A 26,009-nucleotide genomic window follows, 5' to 3' on the forward strand; every position below is an offset into this window, starting at 1 on the left:
AGGAGCTGGAGGTGCCAGCCCTGTGAGTGGGGGCTGAGCACGGACACCAAAAAACCTCCTTGTCCCCCGCGTCCTGGTGAAGTGGATGGAAACAGTTAAATGCCAGTCGTGGACCCAATAGTTAAAGGTGGCTCGAAGCCTCTGACAGATGAAGGTGCCTTAGTTTCAGTTCACATTTCAAAGCACGCCTTTATCAGGTTGGTAACCCTAATTGTTATATTAAAAAAGCTGAAAATTTGTTTTCGCTTAAAATTTATGCGCTGGCCCATGAGACTGGATGAGATGGGGAGGGTACGAGGGAAGCGCTGGGAAAGGGAAGAGAGCACAGAGGGTGACAGGCAGAGGGGGTTCAGTTACTTTCTGCTGTCTGATAAAAATCAGGCTGTAGTGAAGCCAATGGGGAGTGTCCCAGTACTGGGGACAAACCCCGAAAGATGCAAAGACACCTGGTGTCCCCGAGCAGCAGCGCCAGCCCCAGCTCGGAGAAGGCTGGGAGGTACCGCAGGTCTGCGCGTAAACCAGGGAAAGCAGCCGGTGCTTCAACGTGCCTTCCTTCCCTCTTTTATTCTTATTTTATATACCAACATGCAGCTGCTGCCAGATTTTTCCACTAAATATGACTTTCGTTGGGCAAATCACATTAGGATGGATGCCGCAGGTATCCATTAAGGTTTATTTATCGTGATACTGTTTGGATCTCACGCTTATAAATAACTTATGTTATGGCTTTTGTTTGTAGAAATGTAACTTACATATTTTATTATGCTTTCTGTAAACCTCAAAAAGAATGTTGTCAAAGAAGCACCTCTTAACAGCAGCCTAAACTACAGTACATAAAATCTACACTAACATTATTTTTTAATACAGCAAGGAAGCATGTTATCCCTCTACGCTTTGAAAGGTTTGCTGTCATCATAAACTCGTACTACAATAAAACATTAACAAGTCTAAGGAATTATTTTGTAAGGTGTGCATATACCGGTGGCTGAGTTTCTTTAAAGCTGCGTAATGCAAGCAGGGCAGGGTGTTAAAAGTTTAATGTTTTCCCCAAAAGCTGCCTTTGCCCGCTCCATCAGGCAGAGCCCGACCTGTGCAAGGCTGCTCTGGGGACGGTTTGCTCTCCCTCGTGGAGGGACAGACACTTACCTGTAATAATGCTTACTGTGCAATGTCACATGCATTTGGGGCAGAATCAGACCACGTTGCTTGCATCATCATTCAGGCTCGCACTGGTTTCTTGAGATGAAATCACTCGGGGGCCAAGTGGCATCTCCTTGCTGATGTTTCCTTTCCCACTGTTGGCCACTTTTCTTTTTAAAAGGAAAAATATCCAATGCCCTTAAGGCAATTATGTCTTAAGAAAACCAGTATAAGGGCTTACACGTGCTTTGTAAACACGGGATTCTGGGCTGTACCCCCTTTGACAGCACCCTTTTAAAAAGCTGACAGTAAAGACTCTCAACAAATAATCTGGAGTCACAAAACACAGTCTCTGTTTGCTCTGCCATCCATTCCTAACCTAAAAGCAAGCCTATTTACGCGACCAGCTACTCTAAGTAAGTTCCTGTTGTCTACTGTCAACCAAGGTTGAAACGCCGCTCAAATACACGCCTGGGGTTTGCCCAGTTTGTGAGATGCTCTGTAGAACCTCACTAATACATCATAACAAGGGATGTGTTGGAAGGGAAATTTCAGAAATGTACTCTCAGCAGCCGTGTATTAAAGCTGCCCTGAAGTTCAAGTGCCAAACTGTGAGGACACACACGTCCCCTCCTGTTCCATGTGCCAAACCCCCACACTCGGCAGAGCAGCCGATGGCACCAGCAAACGGGCTGGTTTGCAACCAGTATTTATTTCCACCACCATGACAAAGCAAACAGTCACAGAACCCACGAGCTTTCACCCGAGTTGTTAATGCCACCGCATGGAGGTGAAGGGTTTCTACGGCCAGCGAGGAGGTGGCACCCACCTTGGCACAGAGCATCAGTAAGGACACAGAGAAACCTCTGCCCGGGTCCCAAACCCCTGCCCGGGTCCCAGCCACCGGCGACCCGCACGCGCCTCCAACAGTTGAGTTCTGCAGCTTTTAGAATCTGACTCAGCAGCACACATTCCACTTTCCTTTAAGGACCGAAATGGAGAGCGAACGGCTGCACTAATTCACACACGTTGGATGTGCTGGTAACAATCACACGCTTTCCGCAGAGTTTACAAACCTCGGCACATGAGCCCTGTGAGAAACACCCCGAATCTGCAGCGCTTCAGTCGCCTCGATTGATTATTTTCTCAAGCGCTCAGCACTCTTGGAAATCAGAGCCTTTGGCTGCAGATTAAATACTTGCTCCAGGTGAGCTTAAATGTCAACAGAAAACTGCTTAATAAAGTCACTTCCTTTCAGGTTTATTTCCTGCAATTTAAAAATGTGCGGAAAAGAGTTGCGAAGAAAAAAAACTGGAAAAAAGCTCTAACAAATATGGGTATGAACTCTTTCTCCCTGTTGGTCACAAATAAAAATTCCCATTCTTACACGAACAGTATTGAAATTTGACTAAATACGCAAATGTAAGCAAGCACGAAAAACACATAAAGTCAATTATTTACACAAGAAAGAAGAAAAACCCAACCCAATTCAAAACCAATTCCAATAGTTTGCACAGAGTGGCTTTTCTACATTCTAAACTCATTGGCTTATTGCTTAAATAGTTATAATTTTTATCAGATCTTGTTTCAATTAATTTCTGTATTTCCTCAGCCAACACAGCACCTCCTGCCCATCATGGAATGGTATGAATTGCTCCCCACAAAATCAGAGCGTGAGCTTCGGACTGGAGGAGGATTTTGTTCTGGAACAAACCAAACTTAACAATCTCTGAGAGGCGGAGACAAATCTGCTGAATTTGCTGTTTTGGATGCAGCGTTCATCTTCATTGTGCCACACGACGTTTAAATATGGACCATAACTCTCTGTAACTATCTGCTTTCTTTTTTGTAGTGGTGGATAGATTTTTTTCTTTTTATACATTGTCTTAACAACTTTATTTTCTTCTGTGTTTTTTTTTTTCTTCAATGTCCAAAGACCCGGAAAATGTGTACTTGTGAAATTAAAATATTATCAGTTCTTCATTAATGCTTGCTCCATTAGCTCTTATGTTATGTGCAATATTCTAAATTTTCTTGCTATACTTACAGCCCAAAATGCTCATTTTTAGTCTTCTACTTTGTTGTCCACACTGTCATTAACTGCCAGTGCTGAGAAGAAATATATAACATTTTGTAGAAAAATAGTCATTTTATTATTTCAAAAATACGTCATATAAAATTTGTACTGGCTTTCGTCTCATTTTCAAACAAGCAAGACCTCAGTCAGAGTGAGCTTGGAGTTTTTCATTCATGAGATATTATTTACTATTATGTATAAAACTGAGAATCATTAACTGATACAAGCTTAGAAGGAATGCATATTTATTTTGTTCTTTGGTTAAGTACTGTTTCTACACCATTTTAGAAAGATAAAATAACAGGATAACAAATTTTGATAAGAAAGGCTGAAAACGTTCTTCAAACTAAGGCTGATTTCCCATTGCTTTTGCCGTTATAAATCCTCACGTTTAGGCCAGAGATACAAAAAGGCAGAAGATATCTTAAAAAAATAGTTTTCACAAGGGTCAAAAATCTATCTAACAATATAAGAGGGTCCCAAAACTTTCAGCGTTGGTTTGTTAGTGTTTCCAAAGTCATTGTCAGCTCATGGCGTCTAAAGCGCTGGGATCCGAGGCCCCTTCGCCGTGCAGAGCTTCGGCCACGTCTCTTCGGAACACTGACATGTTCTGAGTGAACCTGGGCGAAAGAGAACCCAGACGTTTGGTTAAAGGAGAACCTGATACCGAGAGATGTATTTCAGGAATCGGCAAAAAGGATAACTACAACGGAAAGTTTAAGTTGAGAGAAAAAGAGAGGAAAACTCACAAACAAAATCACTAGGTGCCTGCAAAACCCGGTCCTGTGGAATAACAAAGAGCGTATCAACGTGCGCGGGCAGCATTACCAACTCGGCGCACCGACAGCGCGAAACGTTTTAGAAGTCAGCTGGGAAATGTATGCAATGAGAAACCTTTCCATCTCCCGTGCCTCGGGTCCCTCCAGCCCAGGGCTCTTTGGGACGTGTCCAGATGGCCCCCGAGGCCGGGCTCCCCCAGCCCCACCGCGCTCCCTCCGGAGCGGTGTCAGAGTTCAGCCTGGCTCGGTGACAGCGGCACCACCACCCATCTGGCACAGAACGAACTCACAACAATATTCCCCAACCGTTGTCTGCTGGCAGGTGAAGGACGTGACGTCCGGCCGGTGGCATCACACCCGAGACCGAATGACAACCCTGACTCAGCTTGTACCACAGCCCAAATCTCGTCCGCTGCCTCGGTTTGTCCTCACCTGAAGAGTTTAATTACCATTTATCACATCTCATGCATCGATTTAAAAAAAAAAAAAAACAACCCAAAACATAACCCCAAAACCACATCAAAAATGACCTAAAATGTCAGAAACATGTATTGCACGCTGCATTGAGGGTTTTTCAAATGTTCTTTTGCTTGCTGCCTCGATGCTCTTCGCTTCGATTGCGTCAGACTTTGCTGGCTCGCTATAGCGAAGCGAATAAAGTTTCCTGAAGAACGGCTCCTCGGGGCTCGTTCCTGCACAGGGCTGGTGGGCAGGGGCTTGCGAAACCCATGGGATTTCCAAAGGGCTCTTTGCAGGACCAGGGGCAACAACCCTTCCCAATTGTCTCCACCGTACGGTACTTCACGGGTATGTGCGGTAAACCGGGGCTTGCAGTGTGTGCAAATACAGGATGCAATTATGAGTTCGTTCTTCATTCTATTCATAATTTTTTGCGTCTGTGTTTATTTCCTTACTAATGGAAATCGATTTCTGCTCAATTTTAAACAATCACAGCTAAAAGAAGCCTCCTGTTCCACAGAATAAGTCTGAGGATTACAAATAAAGAGCTGAGAACAGAAAAGCCCCCCCGGCCCCCTGCGCCCAGGCTGCTTGCAGAACAGGGCAGCTCACAGAAACCTCACAGCAAAGTATGTTCTCAGAAAACAATGTTATCTTAGGGGCTTCTTGCCTTCAAGATACATAAATAGATAGGGAACTAAAAAACCATCTAGTTAGAAGAACGAGTTTTACTCTGTTTTTCATTTTTTCTTCTCTTTTTTCTAAAATCTTGAGTCAAACGACTCCCCTTGGCATTTACAGCAATAAGGTCAGACCACGTCCTCCAGCCCGCCACTGCCAGCTCAGTTTTTCTCGGTTTGAACAGACATTCTCCTGCTTCCCAGTGGCTCCCTGCCTTTTCCCCAGGTTTTCTGCTGATCCATAATACAAATCCAACTGATTTATTAGCGCCATCGATGTGATCCCTGTGCTTCTCTGGGTTTGCTTCCAAACGCCCCTGTCTCTGGCAATCATCCAGTTAGGCCATAAGGAACTTACACATGTAGTACCAAAATTTCATGGGAAAGTGAAACAAAACAGTGGAGACCATAATTAATGCAAAGCTAATCAACAATTAAACAAATTCAATGAAATATTCAGACAACGAACAGAGACTAAGTCAGAGAAATAGGATCAGCAAATGGTTGTAGCCGTCGCTTCTCTCCAGGGCTCCTTCCAGTTTGTTTCAAGCTTTCCAGGAAGTTCCACAGTCTCAATTTAGCTTGTGTCGCTAAACTTTCAAGGTTTGCTTGGGTTGAATAATGCACAGGAAGAGAAAATGCAGCTAGCTAGTAATAAAACATCAGCATGAACATCACATGCAGACGAACTTGACATTTCTTTTGTGAAGACTTCTATTCTCTTCTTCAAATGAGGCCAAGATTGAGCAAATTTGTGATTCACGTTAAAAAAAAAAAAATCTTGCCTCATTTATCTACAACATGGAAGTGGCCCCACTGGATCCCATCTCGTTCTGGCATTTCACAAGCAGCTGCGTAACCCCGACAGCAGCAAGAAAAGGTTCTGTCAGAGCAACAGCACCGCTGGAGGCTGCAGTGAGTGTTTTATCAGAGGGGCTTCAGGTTGGAAAAAGGAATCTCTGTGGCTCATCTGCTGAAATGAGGCAGTTTTTCCCAAGTGAAAAAGCAGCAGCTGCAGCCTGGCACTTTGGGACTAAATTAGGAAATACATTTCTGACCAAGAAAATACGTAATTATTAAATGTTCAGGCTCTGTTAGGTGTAGGGATGAATTATTTGATAGGATATTTTCTTCCTTTCAAAAGGAACTGCAGTTTAAAGCTACCTGGAATACTTCCCATGTTATATTTTCTTCCAGTTAAAGCTTCCATTTGCCTTTCATTCTTTCAGCTTTCTTATGTGTTATGAACGTACCTGTCTCTGTTCTTTACCAGAAGGTTTTGCTCGACTCCTTCCATGAGATTCCTGAAGCACTGGTCCAGGACTTCACGTTTGTTGTCAGGCTGGCTGGTTATCAAGGTTGCCCTTAGTTCACTGAAGTACTAGGAAAGCAAAGAGGAGAATATTAAAAATGAGGTTTGGAAATTTAAACTAGTTAAAAAAAAGAACTTTTTATCACCTTCGAAAAAACTAGATTCAGTCTAGAAATACTGAACAGGAGGGGACATCCAGGGCTACCCACTACCCTACTACTGCAGCCGAGCAAGTCACATAATCCTGTTTAGTCTTTATTATATTCGCTGTGTCGGTCAAAGTCTCATGGCCTTGGGCGTAAGCACATCCATGCTAGAAGCACTGATACATACAATTATCCAGAGGAGAATGAACCATCCTGGTGAACCTGTGCCCCAAGTACCTGGCAGAGTTTCTGAGCAGTCTGATATTGCAGTCAAGAATAATAGTGCTGGTATTCCCCAAATTTCAGGCGTATAACTTGTTAAAGGTAGGATGAAAATCGGTTTTCAGTATGCAAAATTTAGTAGACTTTTGAAGTTAATGTAACTCGTAGGGTGTCATATGGAGTGTCAGAAAGGACAGAAGTCTGTGATCTGTTTGCTAGATCTTTTTAAGACGTTTAACAGGTTTAAAGCTGTTTAAACCTTAAACAAATCTCAAATTAAATACACAACTTTTCCATCAAAACTACAGCTCTCCTGCACAGATGAAAAAAAAATGGGATAATCGAAGAAAATGTAGTAAAACCACAGCACTCTACTGCTAAGCCCTGACAACTCAACAGGATTATAGGAAGCGTTTGCTCGGCAAATTACCTGCCCTCAACCCGGTTCCTCTCAAACCAGAAACATCCTGTGTTCCACGTCTCTGGTGACCGCTGCAGCAGGACCGGCAGCGGAGGCAGCAGCTGATCAAATAGCTGGCTCCCAAACTACTTCGGAACTCTAAACTGGAAATCACCTGGAGCTGGTGTGAAAGATGAATTATCTGCCTGCGGCAAACACATTCCCAGCAGCCCCGTCTCGAGGTGACAAATGCAGAGTTCAATGTAGAGAAGGCCACAACCCCGAGATCTTGTCCAGTGACACAAGTTGTTTTTAGAAAAGAGGCATTCCAAGAACTTCAGTCAAGCCCATAATGGGAAGTATTCGCGGCATCCTGGGGTGACAGCGAGGAAGAACATCCCTGCCGGCCGCTACCGTGACGGCATCCCCCGAAGCGTCTCTCCTGGCGTCGGCGTTTCCACACGCAGGAGCCGTTCTCAGCCCTGGGGCCTCCAGGGCTTCCCTGCACTAACATCACCTTTTGCCGGCGCACTCCACCGCCCGCGTGCTTCACTTGAAGGCCAGCGGCAAGATGCAGCTGCTGCTGCTACCTTCTCGGGGTACAGAGGGCTCCGTCTGCCAACCTCTTGCCATGAGGATTTAACTTCTGTATGGGAACAGTGTCCGGAGCCACCTGCATTTCATACTGAGCTGACACCACCTCAAAAGATCCGGCATTGCTTTAGGGTGGACTCTGAGTACAATGCTCATTTTGGCATAATTACCCCTACTGGTGCAAGCATGTCTAAATCCCGATTGCCCTAAGTCCCCTAGTAAACCTGATGCCTTATTTTGAGATGAATCACAGGCAAAGAAGATCTCATTAAAACAAAAGAAGCAGTGAACAAGCAGTAACACATGATAAATGTGTGCTTGCCATCTCAGGAACTGCAGAGACAGAGACCCTACCTCAAATAAAGGAACCCATTTCCAATAAACAAACCAGCAGTGCACTGAAATGAGCCAAGAAAAGATGACTTTTACAGCCATATATAAGTGCGTGTCCTACTTTTTCTGAATGAAAAATAAATAACCTTGACGCAAAAGGGGCAATACAAATATTGTAAATTCTATTTCCTGTTCTCCACCCTTCCAAAAGAAATGTAAGGCTTGTTCGTAAGTAAAGGTGCTTGTACATATCCACGTCTGCTAAGCAAAACACATAATCATTAGAACTAGTCTAATTTCAGTAAAAAGAATATTCTGCCAGTCACAAATTTATTCCTCATGATTTACAGCTCCATGGTTTTATCTTCAAGTGAAATATTTAATTTCTTCTTATACTGAAGCATCAAAACCACATAATTAATATGTAGTCAGGCTAATACTTAAACACTATAAATCAGAAGCATTATATAAACAAAAGTGTCGTCCTGAACAAGATTGGGAATGCACAAAACTACTTATTTCCCACTTTTATAATGATGCAGTGACTCAGAGCAGATAGAAAATGATTAGTTTTCCTTCCAAAGTAGGAAATATTGCTTCCATCTGTAAAGTATAATATTGTGATGTCATAAAGTTTTCCTAAACACTGAATTTGCCCTTATTCCCTCTCAATCATTTTAAAAGAACTGCTCTCTCTTATAGAGCTTGGATTTAAATCACAATAACACACCAAGAAGATGAATGACAGTGCTATTGGATATGGCTAAAATTGGATCCTTCAGCACAGGTGAATGATGAGACAGCGCTTCTCTTCCTGATATATTTTCTTCTTCTATTAGTTTCCTTCCATCGCTGGGATTTCAGTTTGAATTTTAATGTATGCAGTTGCTGCTAATCTTAGTGTCTTATTTTTTTCCAGCACCCTCTTATTGTATAGACAATTCATTCTCCAAAGCAGTAATACACTGAGGCTTGTGACTGCCCAAGAGATAAAGCAATTCAGAATAAAGTTAGAGCTGGCTCTGAAGTATGGTGAATACAACAGGTCACTATTTCAGAAACAATGCCTTGCCGTACAAAAAATGCACACATTTAGATCAACTCGCATCCATTTACTCAGATGGTTTCCATTTCAGACAATATTGTCTCTATTAAGTCACCAGGGAAACATGATGGGTATATCCAAATTCATAGTTTCAGATTTTATTGAAAGGGCAAATTGCAGAGTATTTCCTGGTTTACAGAATCTGCCACAGATGCACACGATACAAATTGCAATCAATGCGAGTACTTAAGCGTAAGCGCTCAGATAATACCCCCCAAAGCTAGTTGTTCCTGTGAAACCTTTCAGAAAAAGAAATTGGTTAACTATTTTTCTAGGAAGCAATTTTTCTGATGCGATTTCCACAGTGTTCTTGTTTCATATTTCTATCTAAAAGCCAGATGAGCTTGTGTAACTTCTATTCCTGCTTAATTCTGGAAAAAGCGAAGACACAGAATTTATTAAAAAAGGGTTAATTATATACTTGCATGATCTAAGGTTGGGTGTAAAAGTTGGGGCAAGGGTTTGAGAGGATTTTTCAGCAAAATGAAGCCATTTGGCCACTGCAAACCAATCTGTAAAATGCCCATACAGTACAGGAGCTGAACCCTGCTGTTCCCAAGGAAGGAGATGGGGAATTTGAAGGGCAACAGGTAGCTTTGTTCTACGTGAAATAATTATTTCATCTATTTGAGCACAAGAAGAGTGGATCTGGCGGAGTTTCTTAAATACTCACTTTCTCATTGAGAAGTATCAGTCCAAGCAGCGGTCTTGACACAGACCACTGGTTTCTGCAGTCTTCAAAAATGATGGTGTTGAGTAGGATCGACATCATCTGAAAGAAAATTCAGACCACTTACAAGAATATGGATACTGTTGTCATACTGTGTGATGTCGTGAGAAGGAAAAATTAATGAAACCTTTACTAACCATGCTGAAATCACTGAGATTTCATATATGAGCATGGTATTACAAAAGTCATTCTTCCCAACAAATATTTCAATAACCAAAACTACCAGGTGAAGAAAGCTAAAGAAAACGAACGTCACAGCTTGGCTCTAAAGACAAAGTTGAAGTTAAAACAAATACGAATTGCGATTTAGGGCTGTGTTAATTTAAGGTACAGGCTTTGACTTTACTACAGAGATTTGCCCCGTTGTCACACTACATCTAGGAGAGCAACAGACGTGTGACCAGTCATCTCGATTAGTTTCAGATTAATCCCTAGCTGCTCTTCAAGATTCTCCTTTTCTCACATCTGCGCTTCTTCGTGCACGACACTGCGGGGCATCCGAAGGGCGCACTACCTATTTCAATGAAGACAAACCTAATTACAGCAACAAGTCTACAAATCCGTACCATTTCCATCACAGTTGCAATCCAGCCTCTCATTTTAGACATTTTACTTTATTTCTCCAACTTACTTTATGGAGCTCTAGAGCAGTCATAAAGCCACTTCATCAACTTTAGAGAGCACCAGGATCTATCAACTCATACAATTAAGTTCTACTGGCACCCAAAGTGAAGGTACATAATTCACTTTGCTCGTGGGCTGGCACGTAACCAGAGCCTTCAGCTAATGCCACATGGAATGTTCTCCCTCGGAGAATCGGCTCTTGCCGTGCTCCTGTACCCTCTGGTGTGCATCGCTAGGAAGGGGAGGACTTACTTAGGGATTGGTACAACTTTTGTAAAAAGAAATTACAAAATAACTACAGAATCCATTTAAAGATAAAATGCTCTAAGATATCCTTGAGATATGTTAGTCCAAAATGCCAAAGGCCACAACATAGATGAGCCTAAAAACATTACTCAGAGATTAAGCAGAGTGAAAATTTGTAAAATGTCACCAGTAAATAGTTTGACTCACATTTATAAAATATCTACACCCTAAAACCAAACATAGAGGAAGCAGAAAATCATTAAATCCTTTCTTCTAGGCCAATGAGTAGCTATGAGCAGGGTCTCCAGAGAGCTGCCACATTGCAAACCAGCCTGTAATAACTGACCAAGGCCAAGTCAAACAGCATGTTTCGCTAAATGAAAAAGATGAATCCTAGTGCTACAAATCACCTGGAACAGAGATATCCACAAATTATTTGAGCTTTCAAGTTACGAACACGCAGTCTGGCAAGGGAAAGGCCAATTCTTCACCCGACTTTACAGTTTATGTATCAGGCAAACTGCTTTCCATTACTCATAGGACAAAACCAGTTCTATACTGCTTTGGAACTAAAGCAAACAATACAAACCCTCTGCACAAGCACTAACAGGGGCTTGTTTTCCAAATATGAATAATAATGGCAAGTTCTTATAATTAATTAATCTTCAGGTTTCCATCTCTGTAGCTTGTAACAAAGCCAGCTGTTGGATGGAAGCATTTTTAAATTAATTAAATAAACTCACTCCAGCTGTGATTTAGTCAGAGGAGCACGACTAACATACCCGTATTTCTTAGTAGAAGTGCTGTGCATGTAGAATGACTTTCAGTGTGACGCTTAATCTAAAAAGGGCCTGCTCAGAGACAAGTTCACAACTGATGCAGAGGGAAAGAACCGCCTCTTCAAACTCCAGCTTACCGAACAACTCCTGAGCGTGTCTCTAGCCCAGAATTGCTACTGAATTGCAAATGAACTGCAAAACAAAAAATATGGAAGAAGACCAAAATGTCCAAAATTCACCTGGGAAACACTTATTTGCCTCTGTGCATAAGTAGTACAGACAGTACTGAATAAGCAAGGGATATGATGAACGTTACAATTCATAAAAACAAAGCCAATATAAAGCAACTTACATAAGAGTAACTATTAATTGTGTGTTCTGATATTGGCCAACCAGGACACGAAACAGTGAAAACCTCTCTGCCACTTCCAAGCTTTTCCTCTGACAAGGAGGAAACTGTCAAACATTTTTAATTCCACATTTGACTCTAAGGATTAATGAAAGAGAACTCTTTTAGAAATCATTAGCCGTGCAGGGAACAGCACTGCATTCAGGAGTTAGCTACGTCTCATACCTGGACATGTGTATGTTCATTTTCTTCATGGACCAACCCATTCCTTTCAATTAAACTAGACAGTTACACCACCACCAAGAGCTAATCCTTTACACAAGGTTGCCTCTGTTTAAAAGAACTGCTGGGACTCCTGGTACCGCTGCACTAATATGAACAAGGTTGTAACATCTGCCCGTGAGCCCTCCCAACAGTGATTAACGCCTCTCAGGAAGTTATGCAAGTTTATTACTTGCACAGGTGGACAATTTGGAATCCTATCGTGTTGTCTTTGCAGACAGCTTAGACATCTCGCTTTCTGCAAAGATTAAAAAAAATAATCAAGGTGTATGGCTCAGCATTAAGAGTTGCATACATAAAATTGGGGCAATCCTATGTGTCATACCAGTACCTGTCGGAAGTTGTCAGGAGGGCATGACAGCGTATGCAAAACACAATCAGCAATTACCGAGCCTAATTGCACCAAGATGAAGGGCACCAAAATCCAAAACAGCCTTAAACTTCCTTTTCCTGTTTTCCACGTTTCTCTTCTCACAACTATTGCTGCCGCCTTGTTTTGCTCCATATATTGCGTTTCCCGTGCTGTTTCTGCATGAGCCTACAGCAAGCTGTTTGCATTCCAGATCCTTCTTTGTTTTACAGCGCTGCTGACACACTCCAAGAGAGATTGCACCCGCGAACAAGCGCTCGGAGACCATCCCTGCTGGAAAGAACTTCTGTCTAAGGGAGGCAGCCTGCACAGATTCATCTGCAAGGCAACAGAGCTCGTCTAGACGAGCCTCATGCTACTTTATAATGAAGCTTCGCCTCAGCAAACAGCACATTTACTGGCGATGTACCAGACTTTAACTCTTTCTCGAGCAGAGACAGCAAGCTTTCGTTTAATTTCACTAATTCTCCCATCACACAGAACAGCTTCTTCCTACACTGACAAGTGACATCCTCAGCTCCCTCCTTCAGGTCTCCTCCGATTAGTGATTTGATGCTGTTGTAACCAGAAGCAGGTCAGCCCATGCAGGAAAGAATTTCTGGATACGTGACACACAGCTCCATGTAAATTCCCATTTTTGTTGTTCGCCGGAGTCGTTCAGGTCATGAAGGAATTGAAACTCTTCAAGCTTCTGGAGGAGGCTCTGAAATAATGTGCCTTCTTCATATTTCATTTGCTGACACACATGTACGTGTATTTATGATGGCAACATATACAGGAATGATAATGGCAGTTTTCTGAAGAGGAGATCTTGCCCAATAATTTCTAAAAATGAGGAGACGAGCGCAGGTACCTGTCCAGCACCGCAGCCCCAGAGCAAGTACAGCACAGTACCTGAGCAAGCAGCGCTGCCTGCCTTTTTATTGCAAATCTTTTGAGAACTGCAGAGGATTTCCCAGATGTTAGTTAGCTTCAAAGCGTGCCACTGAGATACATCAGCATTACCATCACATTTTACAGAGGGGCTGGCTGAGGAACAAAGTCTATGCAAAGCCAGAGTGATACAGGCTGAGCCTGGGGCACCTCCTCAATTTCCTCAGCTCCTTCCAGCCATCACCCACCCCCGGTCACGCTGTTTCTGGAGACCTGCAGCCCCTCTTACCGGGCAGCAGAACCAGCTGGTGGGGTTCAGCTGGACTCACATGTAGGTGTCAGAGGGAAACCCACGTTGCAGAGCACCCTCCTTGCTCCACCTCTGCCACAAAGCAACTCAACGGCAAAACAAAGCACAGAGCTCAGAAGCAGAATTGATCCAACGTACGGATTTTTTGTTTGTTTGTTTTCTAGGTGGAAAACATCCTATTGGAAGAAATGGAAACATTTTGCTTTAGGAAAATGACTTGTCGGATGCTGCCCCGGAGGCAGGGCAGCTGGCAGCACCGCGGCAGCGCCGAGTCGGGCAGAAAACAAGGTCTCAAGGTGGGGAAAGAGACATTAAAAAGGAAGGGGCTGGGGGAACACGCAATCTGCTTTTTCCTTAGTTCAAAACAGCAGCCTTGCCTCTGCTCTTTTATCTTCAACACAGGGCATCACTTGATCTGGTTCAATAATGTTTCTCCTGACATGTTTGTTCTTTACAAAAGGAACTATTGACAAAACAGGCCAGAATAAAGAACTGTTCTTCCAATAGATTAATTCTTCAGAGCCTCTCTTCTTTCAGAGCCTTTTTCTTTCTTGGGTGGAGGAAGAAAATGTTGGTCAAGACAACCCTCATTATGAAAACTGTTTCTACAGGAAGGTGGGAAAGAAGCTGCCTTTCCATTAAAAAGGCTTTTATTTTGGCTGCTCCATTTTATCTAAAGAGAGCACTTGCACTATTGCAGGTCCTGTAACTCATTTCTCTCTCCCATATGTTGGGATGAATATTTTATTTTGCTGCAACTAATCACATTTTAACATAAAGAACAGTATGTTAACACCAGAGACAGCAGTATATATTCCTTTACAAAAGGTTTAGAATGGTCTAAGAACATACACAGCTTTTAACTAAGCACTTGGCTGGCCAGAACACTCCTTTTTTCCGTACAGATTTTCATTGTTTAGCGTGCAAAACTTGCTAGGTTTTTATAGGTCTAGCCTCAGATAGTCCACTTTAAATTTAGGAGTTGTGATTACTAATTTAAATGTCCTTTGGAGTTCTCAGTTCTTTCATCATCAATTCTTTCTGTATCAATAAATGGATCATCATTTACTAATAATATTAGGAAGATTTAAATGCTCCAATATTATTAAATACCTTAAATTTTAATCTGTTGTTTTAAAATATTTATTTTACTCGAAAGCCTATCTTTCAGACTGATATTTTCCATGTTCAAAGCCACAATTTCCAGATGAAATAAGAACACTAAAGGCTTTATTTATTAATGGAAGTGGGAACCAGCCCGTTATTCCTGAACTAAAAATATTTAACCGTCGGAAACAGCAAATCTGTTAAGTGAGAGTTCAAGAATCATGCATCTAGTCCCACTGCATGATGAAGTCAGGTTAGACCAACAAAGAGCTTTAACCGAGTTGTCCCAGCACACGCGGGCAGGCTCGGCCGCAGCACCGGATGACGGGCCGGGTGCCACCGCGGCAGCTTCTCATCTGCACACCCTCCCGCTCTCTCCCGACCTATCGCTAATTTTTATCACATGTATAGGAGGAGGGGAGGAGGGAGGGCAGAGGGAGAAGAGGACAGACAACACAGGCAGTCCATGAAACCCGGCTAATGCAACCGCAGAGCTGCTTTCTGCTCTGAGCCTCCTCACCTACCCTTAGACTGAGCCTTTCTTCCAGCCCATAGAGGCCAGATTCCTCCTGTTCAGAATATAACATTTCACCCTATTTATACATACTTCCAATATATATCTAAGTAAATAAACATTAATAACTAAAATTTCATGCCTCAAGAGCTGAAGCTTAAAGAAGCTGCAGGAATTATCAAGATTTAATAAAACTGCAAGGGACCCAATCTTTTAAGTCCATTTGGAATAGTTCAATTGGGTCCGGCCTGTTTGCTTCCTTTCATGAAAAAATTAAGGTATAAATGGCTGAAAAACCCCCAAGTCTGTCAGGACAAGCCATCTGGGTGACACATGAACTATATGCCTGCAGCTGATGGACTGAAATATGATTTAAGGGCTATCTTTCCCAGGGTTTTCCTATCAGTTGTGTGTCCTGTCCTGCTGGGAGAGGACTCTTCTCCCAGTGTTCAGAAGGGATGGAAGAGGAATGGCTAGAGATGTGAAAAAGGAACAGTCACAGGGAGCGCAGAGCTTGGCATTTTCCTGGATATGTCTTCAGAACTGGCCAAAGGGCTGAGGACGGGAGATTCACTTGAAGTAGGTCCAAATCATGAGCCAGCAGAAATAATCATAACATAACACCGTACTAACCTATGTCAAACCTGACTTTGTATCTGAAAGAGAAAGATGCGCACACACTCAAAAGGATACATTTAAGATGACAACTTAATGCTAACGAGAAGCACCTGCAACATGCCCATGAAATTTATTACGCCACATCCACTGCAGTTTTCTATTTTTTTCCACTGTTAAAATATTAATGGTGGTATGTTAATAGGACAATAACATAGACCAGTGGTGCAAAGCAGACTTTTCGAAGCTAAGGCGTACTTTCAGAATTTGCTACCTTTAGCCAGCAGTGACCTGCCTTTCAAGCAGTCGATAGGATCACAAAGCAGATGTTGGTGCTACACGAGGGAGTCACTGCAGCACAGCTGGAACACGCTGGAGCAGCAGCTCCATCCTGCACACGAGCTGTTCACAGCCAAAGATTTTGCCCTATACTAGCGTGTTTGCAAAGAGTATTTTTAATATCTTGCCTCTAATTTGAGGGTACATTCCGACATGATAGAACATGTTCTTTTCAAACTACAGATGCATGTGAATCTTTTATGTGAAGGGCTGCGATACTCGGTCTATCAGATCTGGGTGCTCCTGGGTGGGCTGGAGAAGAGATGCAGCTGGCTGCTATACACTCACCTATAGCACAGTGGTAAGTCTCATGGGATGGAGCAGTTTTGCGTAGCCTAAACACTGGAAGCAGAACAGTTAACTGCGGCATCGCCGGAGACGGCTGATGAATCAAATACCTCCTCTTTCTGCAGGGAGGAGGGGATACATTTCATTAATTATTACCTTCCAGGGCGTGCTGACTTGCTTCTGTCTGTGCTGAATTTCATGTAAACCCTCTGTTGAATGTCACATACTCACACGCTGCCTGAAGTGCTCGATTTTGTATTTGGATATCTGGTGTAGCTGACAGATGTTTACAAACTCGCGTATCTGCACAGCTTCTTTTTGCCTATCCATCTGTGCTCCCTGATAGACAGCAAATTATACCTCCTCAGGCTGGAATAATTTAAGATTGTCACATCAACCCTTAATCTGCATTTTTTAGCTGGTAGCATTCAGAGATTTTTCAGTTACAAATACTAGAGTATAATTTTAAATTAACCTAAGCTGTTTATTTAAGATTCAGCCATTTCTAAACAAGCGGCTGTGACTATCAGAGCATTACAGCTGTTTTTAAAGATGACAGAACTGTGATTAACTGGGACTTTTGGAATGTACAACTTGTCATCATTTATAACACAAACTTCAGGTTGCTTTGGCATAGGAGAAGGCTGAGCTCTTTAAAAACCTTATAAAAAATTAATACACATTCCCCTCTGCTCTTAGCAGTATGTAAAGAGGCAGCGAGGTTCAGGTCTTTGTAAACCCAGTCAGTCTCATCTCAGAAGAAGATCCTGAAGCATTTTTTCCAGTCCGCATGGTGAGAGCCTTGTCCTTTCTCGCACGGCCAGCACTTCTGAGAGGTGACACAGGATGACGTCGGTGTCTGCGATCAGCATCTCTGACCAAATGACTAATTACAGCTTATTTAATCCTCTTGGGAGGGGAGAACAGCAGTTTCACCTACACCAATGCCTCCCACCAAGTGTGTCTTCAAGAATCTAAGTGGTCTTATGTCCAGATCTTTCAGTCTTCTCCTTGACTGACAGTAGGACTTAAAGTGTGCACCATCTTTAAATTCCTCAAGCGTGAGCTGTTGCTTTTCTCGTCTCCAGCTCCTGAGAAATCCATCCGTGCCTTCCCTTGCATCGAGTGCTGGGAGTTGATGCACGACAGCAGTGAGGAATTTTCAGTGCTACACCAGAACTTCAGCACAGAAATGGGGATCTTCACTTGCTGGATCATTAGTTTTCTGAAATCTCTACTACAGGAAAGCCTTCCAAAATGCCAGTCACGTGGGGAGGGGAGACAGGGTCAGAAAATGCTATTACTGGAAACGTAAAATCATTTTGTCTACAAACAGTTTGAGGCTACTCTCGAACTTAATCTACAGAGATGTTCCAAACACGTAAAAAGCTGTATAGGGAGAGAAATGCTGAGCGTGAGACCGGCTCTAAACCCCTTGTCCAAGGAACAAAAAGGTACCTCAAACCTGAATCTGACCCGGGCTCGTGCTGACACTGCATGTCCTCGGGGACGCCAACCCCACACGCCGAGGAGCAAGTCCTTAAGCTGGGCTCAAGCCTGCACTCACCTGCAAGTCAAGCCCAGCCTGGCCTCTGCCGCGCTGCCCACCTGGCCTTGCCGCAGCACTAGATGTGCATCTCTCTCTCACAAGAGCCCCGGTGCTTTTCGCCACGAGGCAGCCGGGGTTTGCCGGCAGCTCGAGCGTGGGCTGGGGCTGCCAGCAGAGCCCGGGGCGTCCCCCGCACAGCGCAGGGAAAATTAGCACCAGGGTCATGATTTTAGCCGTATTTACCTTAGTTTAGCACCGATACGGAGAAAATCAGCAGGGACGGGGAGGCAGGTTGGGCTTTCAAGCCGCACCTTGAAGGAAATCAGAGGATAAGGCAGGCAGAAGCTTGGCTCTAAGCCCTGCTCAAGGATCGGCCGCAAAGCAAAGCGACCTACTCGGCTCTACAGGAGCGCAGAGCTTAAAGCGACTAATCCAAGTCATAATTACCAACTTCCTAACAGATTTCACACCTCATCGGTTCTCAAACTGTTCATAAATTGATTCTAATTTCTTCTGTAGAACAATTAAAAGTATTTTTGTTATCCTGATGAACTGAACTGTAACCAAAGCTGTTGCAAATAAACATAAAAGATGGATGATAAAGATGGTAATAAGCATATTGCTGCTGTGTCCTGAATAGTCACCGACACTTCTTAGTGAATATCATCTTTCACAACAACAACAAAGGATAAGAGCACAAGGCTATTTCATGCAGTCATCAAAACAAAATGCACTGAATATTATATTTCATACTAAATACATTACCCTGGCAGTTTGACACTCAACATTTCAATAGATATTGCGTCTCTCTAACATTCTCCCTGAATTTCTGCAGATGGACTTTTAAGTATCAATGGAAGATTACTTTACTTGTCACGCTAAAGAGATTTTAAAGAATGGTTGCACACGCTTCATTTTTAATTTTTTTTTATTTCCTTTTTTTGTTAAAGGGAAACGAGGCATGAATTCAGAAACAGGGTTATACTGCAAGGGCAAATCCCATGTTGTGTAGTCATCCTTTGTGTGTAGTGCTCTTTCAATAGCTGAACTGCCTCGTCTCTGATGTGCCCAGCAAAGCACTGGGAGGATTTGCTGAAGTTAAACTGAACTAACCTATGCTATGCTAAGCTAAGCGGATATAAACTAACAGTATTCCCAAATCTCAACAATTTTAAGAATGTATTTTATTTTATTTTTAAACTGTGAAGGTTCCTGAAGACATGTAAATGCACACAAATCTCAATTTTCAGTAAAAAAAACCCCGAACAAGTAAACGCAAGGGAAAAAAACCCCAGCAAAGTAAGTGTCTGATTTCAGAAGACACCCTGAACACACAAACATCTCCCAGGGTCACAAACAAACAAAACCGACAGCAATTTCTTAGCCCAGGATAAACATGTGTTTTGAGGTTCGGTTCAAGACTGCTGAAAATCGGAAATCTGACAGGGTTAAGTGGGACACGCACTCCGCGTATAAGAATGTTTTTGGCAACAAAACAGCCCTTTTCACCTGACACGCACCTTCCCACTGCTCAAAATAACAGCGGCTGGTTCAGAGCGACGCAGCAACCGCCTCGTCAAGCACCCAATATCTACCCAGGCATCATCTCACCTGCTACCAGCTTCGATGGGCCGCTGCTATCGTAGGCAACAGCAATTAAGCATCCTTGTAAGCCGCTGCTCTTCTAGAATTTTAAATTTGATTTTTTTTTTTTTTTTTAAAATGGGGTAAGGGAGGGTGTTTGTTCACTGAGAGCCAGTTTCATTACTCACATGGCAACTCTGCCAGTAGCAGAGCACGGAATGGATTGTTACCTTTCCCTATCCATTTTGTAAAGATATTGCTTTCTTTCCAGACTGCAAGCATCACTTCTAACTGGATTTTGAATTATAATGTGAACTTTACAAAATTATTGGTGCTATTCATATCGCTAGTTAGATTCTACGGAGCGGCAATATGTTTTGCCCTTTCCCAAACCAGCACCTCTTAGTGTTTTATATAAAACAACCACGGCCAGCAGAAATCGAACATTTCCAAGTAATGTAAAGTATTGCATTGCACAGAGTAAACAAGGAATAAAACATTTTTATACTTCCCCTTAAACTTATTTGCTTTTTGAAAATATTTATGCAGCATAGAAGCCATGGGGTTATTGAGAAATACAGCCAGCTCCTCTTCTTTAATTGAAACATTTATGCTTTTTGTTGTGCTAGCAAAAAGCAATGAACAGTAATAATGCAAGATAAATATACAAGAAACTTAAAGATATGATTGTAAAACAACATCATCCTAATGTTTTCATTTAATTACCCTGAAATATACTCTATTTAATATTCATTACTCAAAAGCCAATTTAAAAGAGAAAGAGGTGAAGGGACTTATTCAGAAAGACGGACTGTCATTCACTGCAATAGTTATCTAATATACAGAAGTTAATAAAGCAGATTAATCTACAAGTCCCTTTAAGCCATCACTGAGTTTAGAACAACTGCCTCTTTGACCTCTAACCCTCCCGCTGTGCACCAGTAGCAGGTGCCAGCTGCACGAAAATTATGGCCCGCGCGTTGCAAGGCAAAGTCTTTTCTTACTTCGCTTCTGACCAGCAGCTGACCCTGTAGGAACGATTGTTCCATGCGCTGGCCTAAAGGCTACATAAACCAGCCACGGCGGAACAAAAGCGGACACGCAGCAGCTGCCTGGCCCGAGGGCGAACATCCAACACCGACACCTCGCCAGCCCCGGCTGCGCTTTTTGTTGCCATCCGCGGATTCTGTACAATACTTGTTACTCCGCGCAACGCAACTTCTCTCCATCCCCAAAACTGTTTGTGTAAGCGACAGCGCAGCTTGCGTGATTAAGAGGAGCTTCCCAATTTGATTTAGCGCCGTTATTAAGAGCGGGAAATCTTTGGATACGTCGCTAATGATGATGTATTTTAACATTAAAAGTCTTAAAATTAAATTACTCGATTCACATGACAACGAATCACAACAAGGGCTTTAAACAAAGCAGAATTAGAGAAGACACTAAGCTCATTAATATTTTTTGATTTCTTAATTGACAGCACTCGTAGTGACAGCTATACGTTTAGCAATATACTTGAGACTGAGGCTGCTGCTGCCTTTATTCATGTGCAGTAAGAAAGCATGAAAGAGAAGTGACCATATTTTTCATTAAGATAAGATAGCTTTGACAATAGTTATTTTGCTGATACAAATTACACAACCACAAAAACAATCAGAGTAATGATTAAATGCAGTTATGTACATGGGAGACTACTAGTGCAAATGTTAACATATTTAAATGGGTTCCCTTCATTAAAAAAATTATATATGATATTAAACCATCAATCAAATCAAAACGCTAGAGTCTAAACGTATTGTCACTGGTTAAAATAAATGACTTTGAGACTGAATTTTGGCTCACTCAATATGGTGCCTTTTCTGTTGCTTAGCCACCCAAGTCTCTGCTGGCTTGGGCTACAGCTGGTATATCTCCATCCCTTTCAATTAATAAAGAAAGTTATGATAGTATAGGATAACATTTTAAAATTGTGCTAAGAGGCTGAAAACAGATGTCCCAATGAAAATCCTACTCATTGCTGTTATCAAACCTCTCAGAGCAAAAGCTGGGCACTCTGGCCCCCTTTCAGCTGAGTCTTTAAACACATTTAATTTTAAGCATAGGAACAATTGCACCCGTGGGTTTGATCTGCTCTTAAAATTAAGCAGATGCTCACGTAAGTGGCTCACGGTGCTCAGGTACTCAACGTCTTGTACAACTGCCCTGTGTCAGTACAAGCCAGATTTCTTTTTGTGATGTGCTTATATGCAAGTGCTTCTGCAGGGGCCATGCGTTAAAAACACAGCTCCTCTTCAGGTTTCTATTTCAATTACTGTGCATAACTCCACACTAGCTGCGTGTGGCACTGAGGTTTTTCTGAAAAACAAAACCATCACTGATTTTACTACATAAAAGGGAAAAAAGGAAAGTAGCAATTTTTGTTTTAGTAATGCCACTTGAATTTTTCATTGCAACTGGCACCTTCACTTTCTGTTTAAGGTTTGCTACGCAGCAGCGCTGCTGTGCTGCTTCGTTTAGCGCACCTTCGTCACTGGGCGAAGTTCTCAGTCACGCACTCAGCTCCAGTGAGCAGCCTGGGGAGGGTTTACCTGTCACCTTCACGCCACGGATCCTCCTGTCCCCGCAGCGCTGCCCACCCCACCCTCGCTCCCTTTCCGGCACTACCACACGCGCCATCACCCATGCCCTCCAAGTTCTTTGTTCACACACGTGCCTTCCCATCTACCATCTAACCCCAGCATGGGAACAATGCTCAAACTTACCAAACCCATCCTTATTCTTATCCACACAGTCCTCCTGAAATCGATGCACAGGACATATTCACCACGTGATACCCTCATTCGTGACCTTACACCTCATGCACCTCTCCAAGACAAACCCAGGGCAGGCGGTGAGCACTGAAACGCCACTGAAATCCTGTCTCCATCCAACCAACAACCCACCCTTTATCCCCTTCCACATCCAGCACAGAATTAGTTCAATAATGGCTACGCAAACAGAACTGTTTACCTATCACGCATGGCTCTGCGGAACATTTGTCAGAACTATGGGTGAAAGACACTACAAAACTGACTGAGTTTTGGAAAAAACTAACATGAATAATACTTGACTGCACTCGAACTGAACTAAGACTCTAATGTGTACAATTCAGCAAAATAAGCAATAACAGAAGATAAAGATAGCATCTTAAACCCAAAAATTATACTTTCATTAATAAAGCAGAGCAAATACTGGCTTCACATGTCAATCCTGCAATAACGGCATAGGAAAGTAGGAGCTTTTAAAAATTATTTATTAAAGTACTTCTAACACAACATAATGTAAGAGCAATAGTTGAATGTAATAAACTTAATACTGCTTTCTATCCATATATCTCAAATTACTTTACACACGTTAATTCAGTTTAGTTGTAAGACACCATCACGAAGCAGTCGCTTGCAGATTAAGCTCAGACTAAGTAGCTCGCCTGGGGGCACAAAGCCTGTAGCACAGCAAAAAGCAGGGCCAAAGCCAACAGCCACTGTGAGGTGTTGAAAGTAGGCTGTAACTTACACCTAAAGAAGTTGGTTCGCTTCGACATGTCTTTGTACAGTCACATCTACGTATTAATAAACCAGAGCTGCTATGGGACATACATAAACAAACACAATGAGAATTACTAGGCTTCAGTTACGCACCTCTGCAACTGCCGAGGCTAAAGATGAAAGCCCCAGTCTACACCCATTGCCTCAACTGCATTCAGATGCTGGATCGCCCCATTTAATAGCGAACGAGTGCTGAGCTGCAGGCGCACAAGCAGAAAAGTCATGAAATCATTCTGCTGCTATTACAGGTACTGTTGAGAAATCACAACGTGCCGCAGATCACCGCGACACCCCCGCAAACCCGCGACGACGGAGCGCCGGGGCCGCGCCGGGCGGCGTCGAGCAGCGGCCGCTCCGCCCCGCACCCTGCCCGGGCCGGGGGCAGGCGGGGAACACGGCAGGGCTGTCCCGCCGGGCCGGGGGCAGGCGGGGGAACACGGCAGGGCTGTCCCGCCGGGCCGGGGGCAGGCGGGGGAACACGGCAGGGCTGTCCCGCCGGGCCGGGGGCAGGCGGGGGAACACGGCAGGGCCGCCCCCCGGCCCCGCAGCCCGTTCCGCTCGGCCCCGGCCCCGGCGTCCCGCCGGCAGGGGGCGCGGTGCCGCCCCGCCCCGCCCCTCCCATGGCGCCGCTGCCGCGGGGACGGCGGTTCGCGCCCCGGGCCCGGCAGGAGGGTCCGCAGCCCCCGCCCGGCACAGGAGCCCGGGGACATCCGTGTATCCGTCGACCTGAACCTGCTGGAAATTTTAATTATCCAGCTACTTCCCGAGATCCAACTTGGAAGAAACGTTCTAACTAGTAAATAATTGCAGTTATCATTGCATCAGTTTAGTTTAAAGAGCTGACAAATCCCTCTAAACTCAAAGCACAATTAGTCATTAGGGTCTAGTTTTTCAGCACTGTTAAGCAATTTGTAACCCATTCCTTTTAATAGGGTTATGCATTACTCAACCGACACAGATGTCTTGAAAACTGAAACCTCTAGTTATGAAGCAGCAACCTTGTTCATTAGCTTCCGTGATAGTCAAATCATCTATAAAACCAGTGTTTAATGGCCAGCCGATGAATAATCAATGTCTCACTTTTCATCTGAGTGTGAAAGTGAGAATAATCTAATACACCGTCCCCCTGGTAAAACGCGAGGCCTTGGGTTCCGTTTCTATTCAGGGCTGATTTATAACCCAATGGAAACCTGATGTAAACATATGATCAATGAGTCCCATCATTGCTGATAATAACCCCCAACCGGCCCACTCCCTCATCTCAAAAGCCATCCCTTTAGGCTATTAGTTTCGTCCAGCTAATCCTCTCTACTATTCCTGCCTGCTGCTTTTACCTTGGCCATCCGTTCAGTCCAGCAGACTCAGAAGTAATTTTATACGCAGCAGAGAGCGGGTGGAATTGATTTTTCACTCAGTGCTCAGTTCCCATCTGAATAATTATCAATTTTACTGCCTCATAAAGGGAAGAGTCAAAATTTCAAATCAATTCAAAAGAGCTTCTGAGACAACAAAAACTGTGCATGAGAATAAAGGTCAAAGTTGTCAGTGACCTCGGGAGATGATGTCAGATATTAGTACACTGAGTAGTTGACATCAGAGGCACTCAATATGATATGACTAGTGCTAATGCAAATCATATTTATGCTGACTACTGGAGACCAGCCATTAATATTTAAAAGAGTATGTGAAAGCCTGCGTTCAAAATAAATGTAACGTATTCCGCAGAATCTGAAGTTAATAAAGACAGATCACCGCCTAGTCATATGCTGTGAAGTGAAAGATTACTGCCTATTAACAAAGTTATTACATCAAGATTGCCACAAACGCAGGGAAGTCCAGAGCCCAGGTTGCTGTTCTGTCCTTTCCGCTCAAATCGCTGCACGCACCGTACGGTACTGAGCAACCTGACACAGCCCAGCGCTGACTTCACTGCTAGTTGCCATGAAACCCTCATCAGGCAAGTAAAACATAAGAACCCGTAATATGACAAGGGAATCATCGTATTCTGATAATGATGTCAATAATAAACATCATTAATATCCTCACAATATGCTGTATACTGCCAGGAATATATTAGCTACCATTAGTTACTTTTCACCTTCAATTAGAACAGTAAACAAATGACAACAATAACTGTGGTGACTGTACGCCAGGCTTTTTCCAAATGACAGCGTATCTATTAGGGAAACACAAAGACGACCACACGAGTCATTTGCATTTTGTTAATAACTTCCGTTTTCATTAAAAGCCTCCAGACACGTCTCCTCAAACGGCATCTTTGCAACTGCATTAGGAATCCAGAGATTCTTGTAAATACGCATTTTCGAATAGCTGATTGAGATTTTAAGGGAACGTGGCACAGAGCAGATGTGGAGATATGTAGCTATGAACATCATGACCTCCCCGTAATGGACTTGGGCAGTGATGAACCTGACAGAGCCGGGAAGGGAAATCTCTCCTAAGAGCTGCAGCGGCCACTTCCTTTTCACAAGCATGAGATTGAATTTCTATTGTATTTATCTTCAACAGAAAAAAATCCCACTGACTCACCTACTGCAAAATAAAATACTGAAACTCAATAGCATACAGCCATGTCATTTACACATTTAATTATCAAAG

General features: G+C 43.2%; 1 protein-coding gene across 1 annotated transcript in view; it reads right to left on the reverse strand.

Moving 5' to 3' along the window:
- Positions 1-3,402: 3,402 nt before the first annotated feature.
- Positions 3,403-26,009, reverse strand: part of RANBP17 (RAN binding protein 17) — a 152,041-nt gene continuing 129,434 nt past the window's right edge. Inside the window, exons 26-28 of the mRNA XM_065643975.1 lie at positions 9,921-10,019; positions 6,389-6,516; positions 3,403-3,837 (exon numbers count right to left, since the gene is read on the reverse strand). Of these exons, the coding sequence (XP_065500047.1) occupies positions 3,741-3,837; positions 6,389-6,516; positions 9,921-10,019 (324 nt within the window). The 3' untranslated portion in view covers positions 3,403-3,740. The remainder of the gene's footprint in view (positions 3,838-6,388; positions 6,517-9,920; positions 10,020-26,009) is intronic.

Source organism: Caloenas nicobarica, chromosome 13 (assembly GCF_036013445.1).
Source record: "Caloenas nicobarica isolate bCalNic1 chromosome 13, bCalNic1.hap1, whole genome shotgun sequence".
NCBI classification, from domain to species: Eukaryota; Metazoa; Chordata; class Aves; order Columbiformes; family Columbidae; genus Caloenas; species Caloenas nicobarica.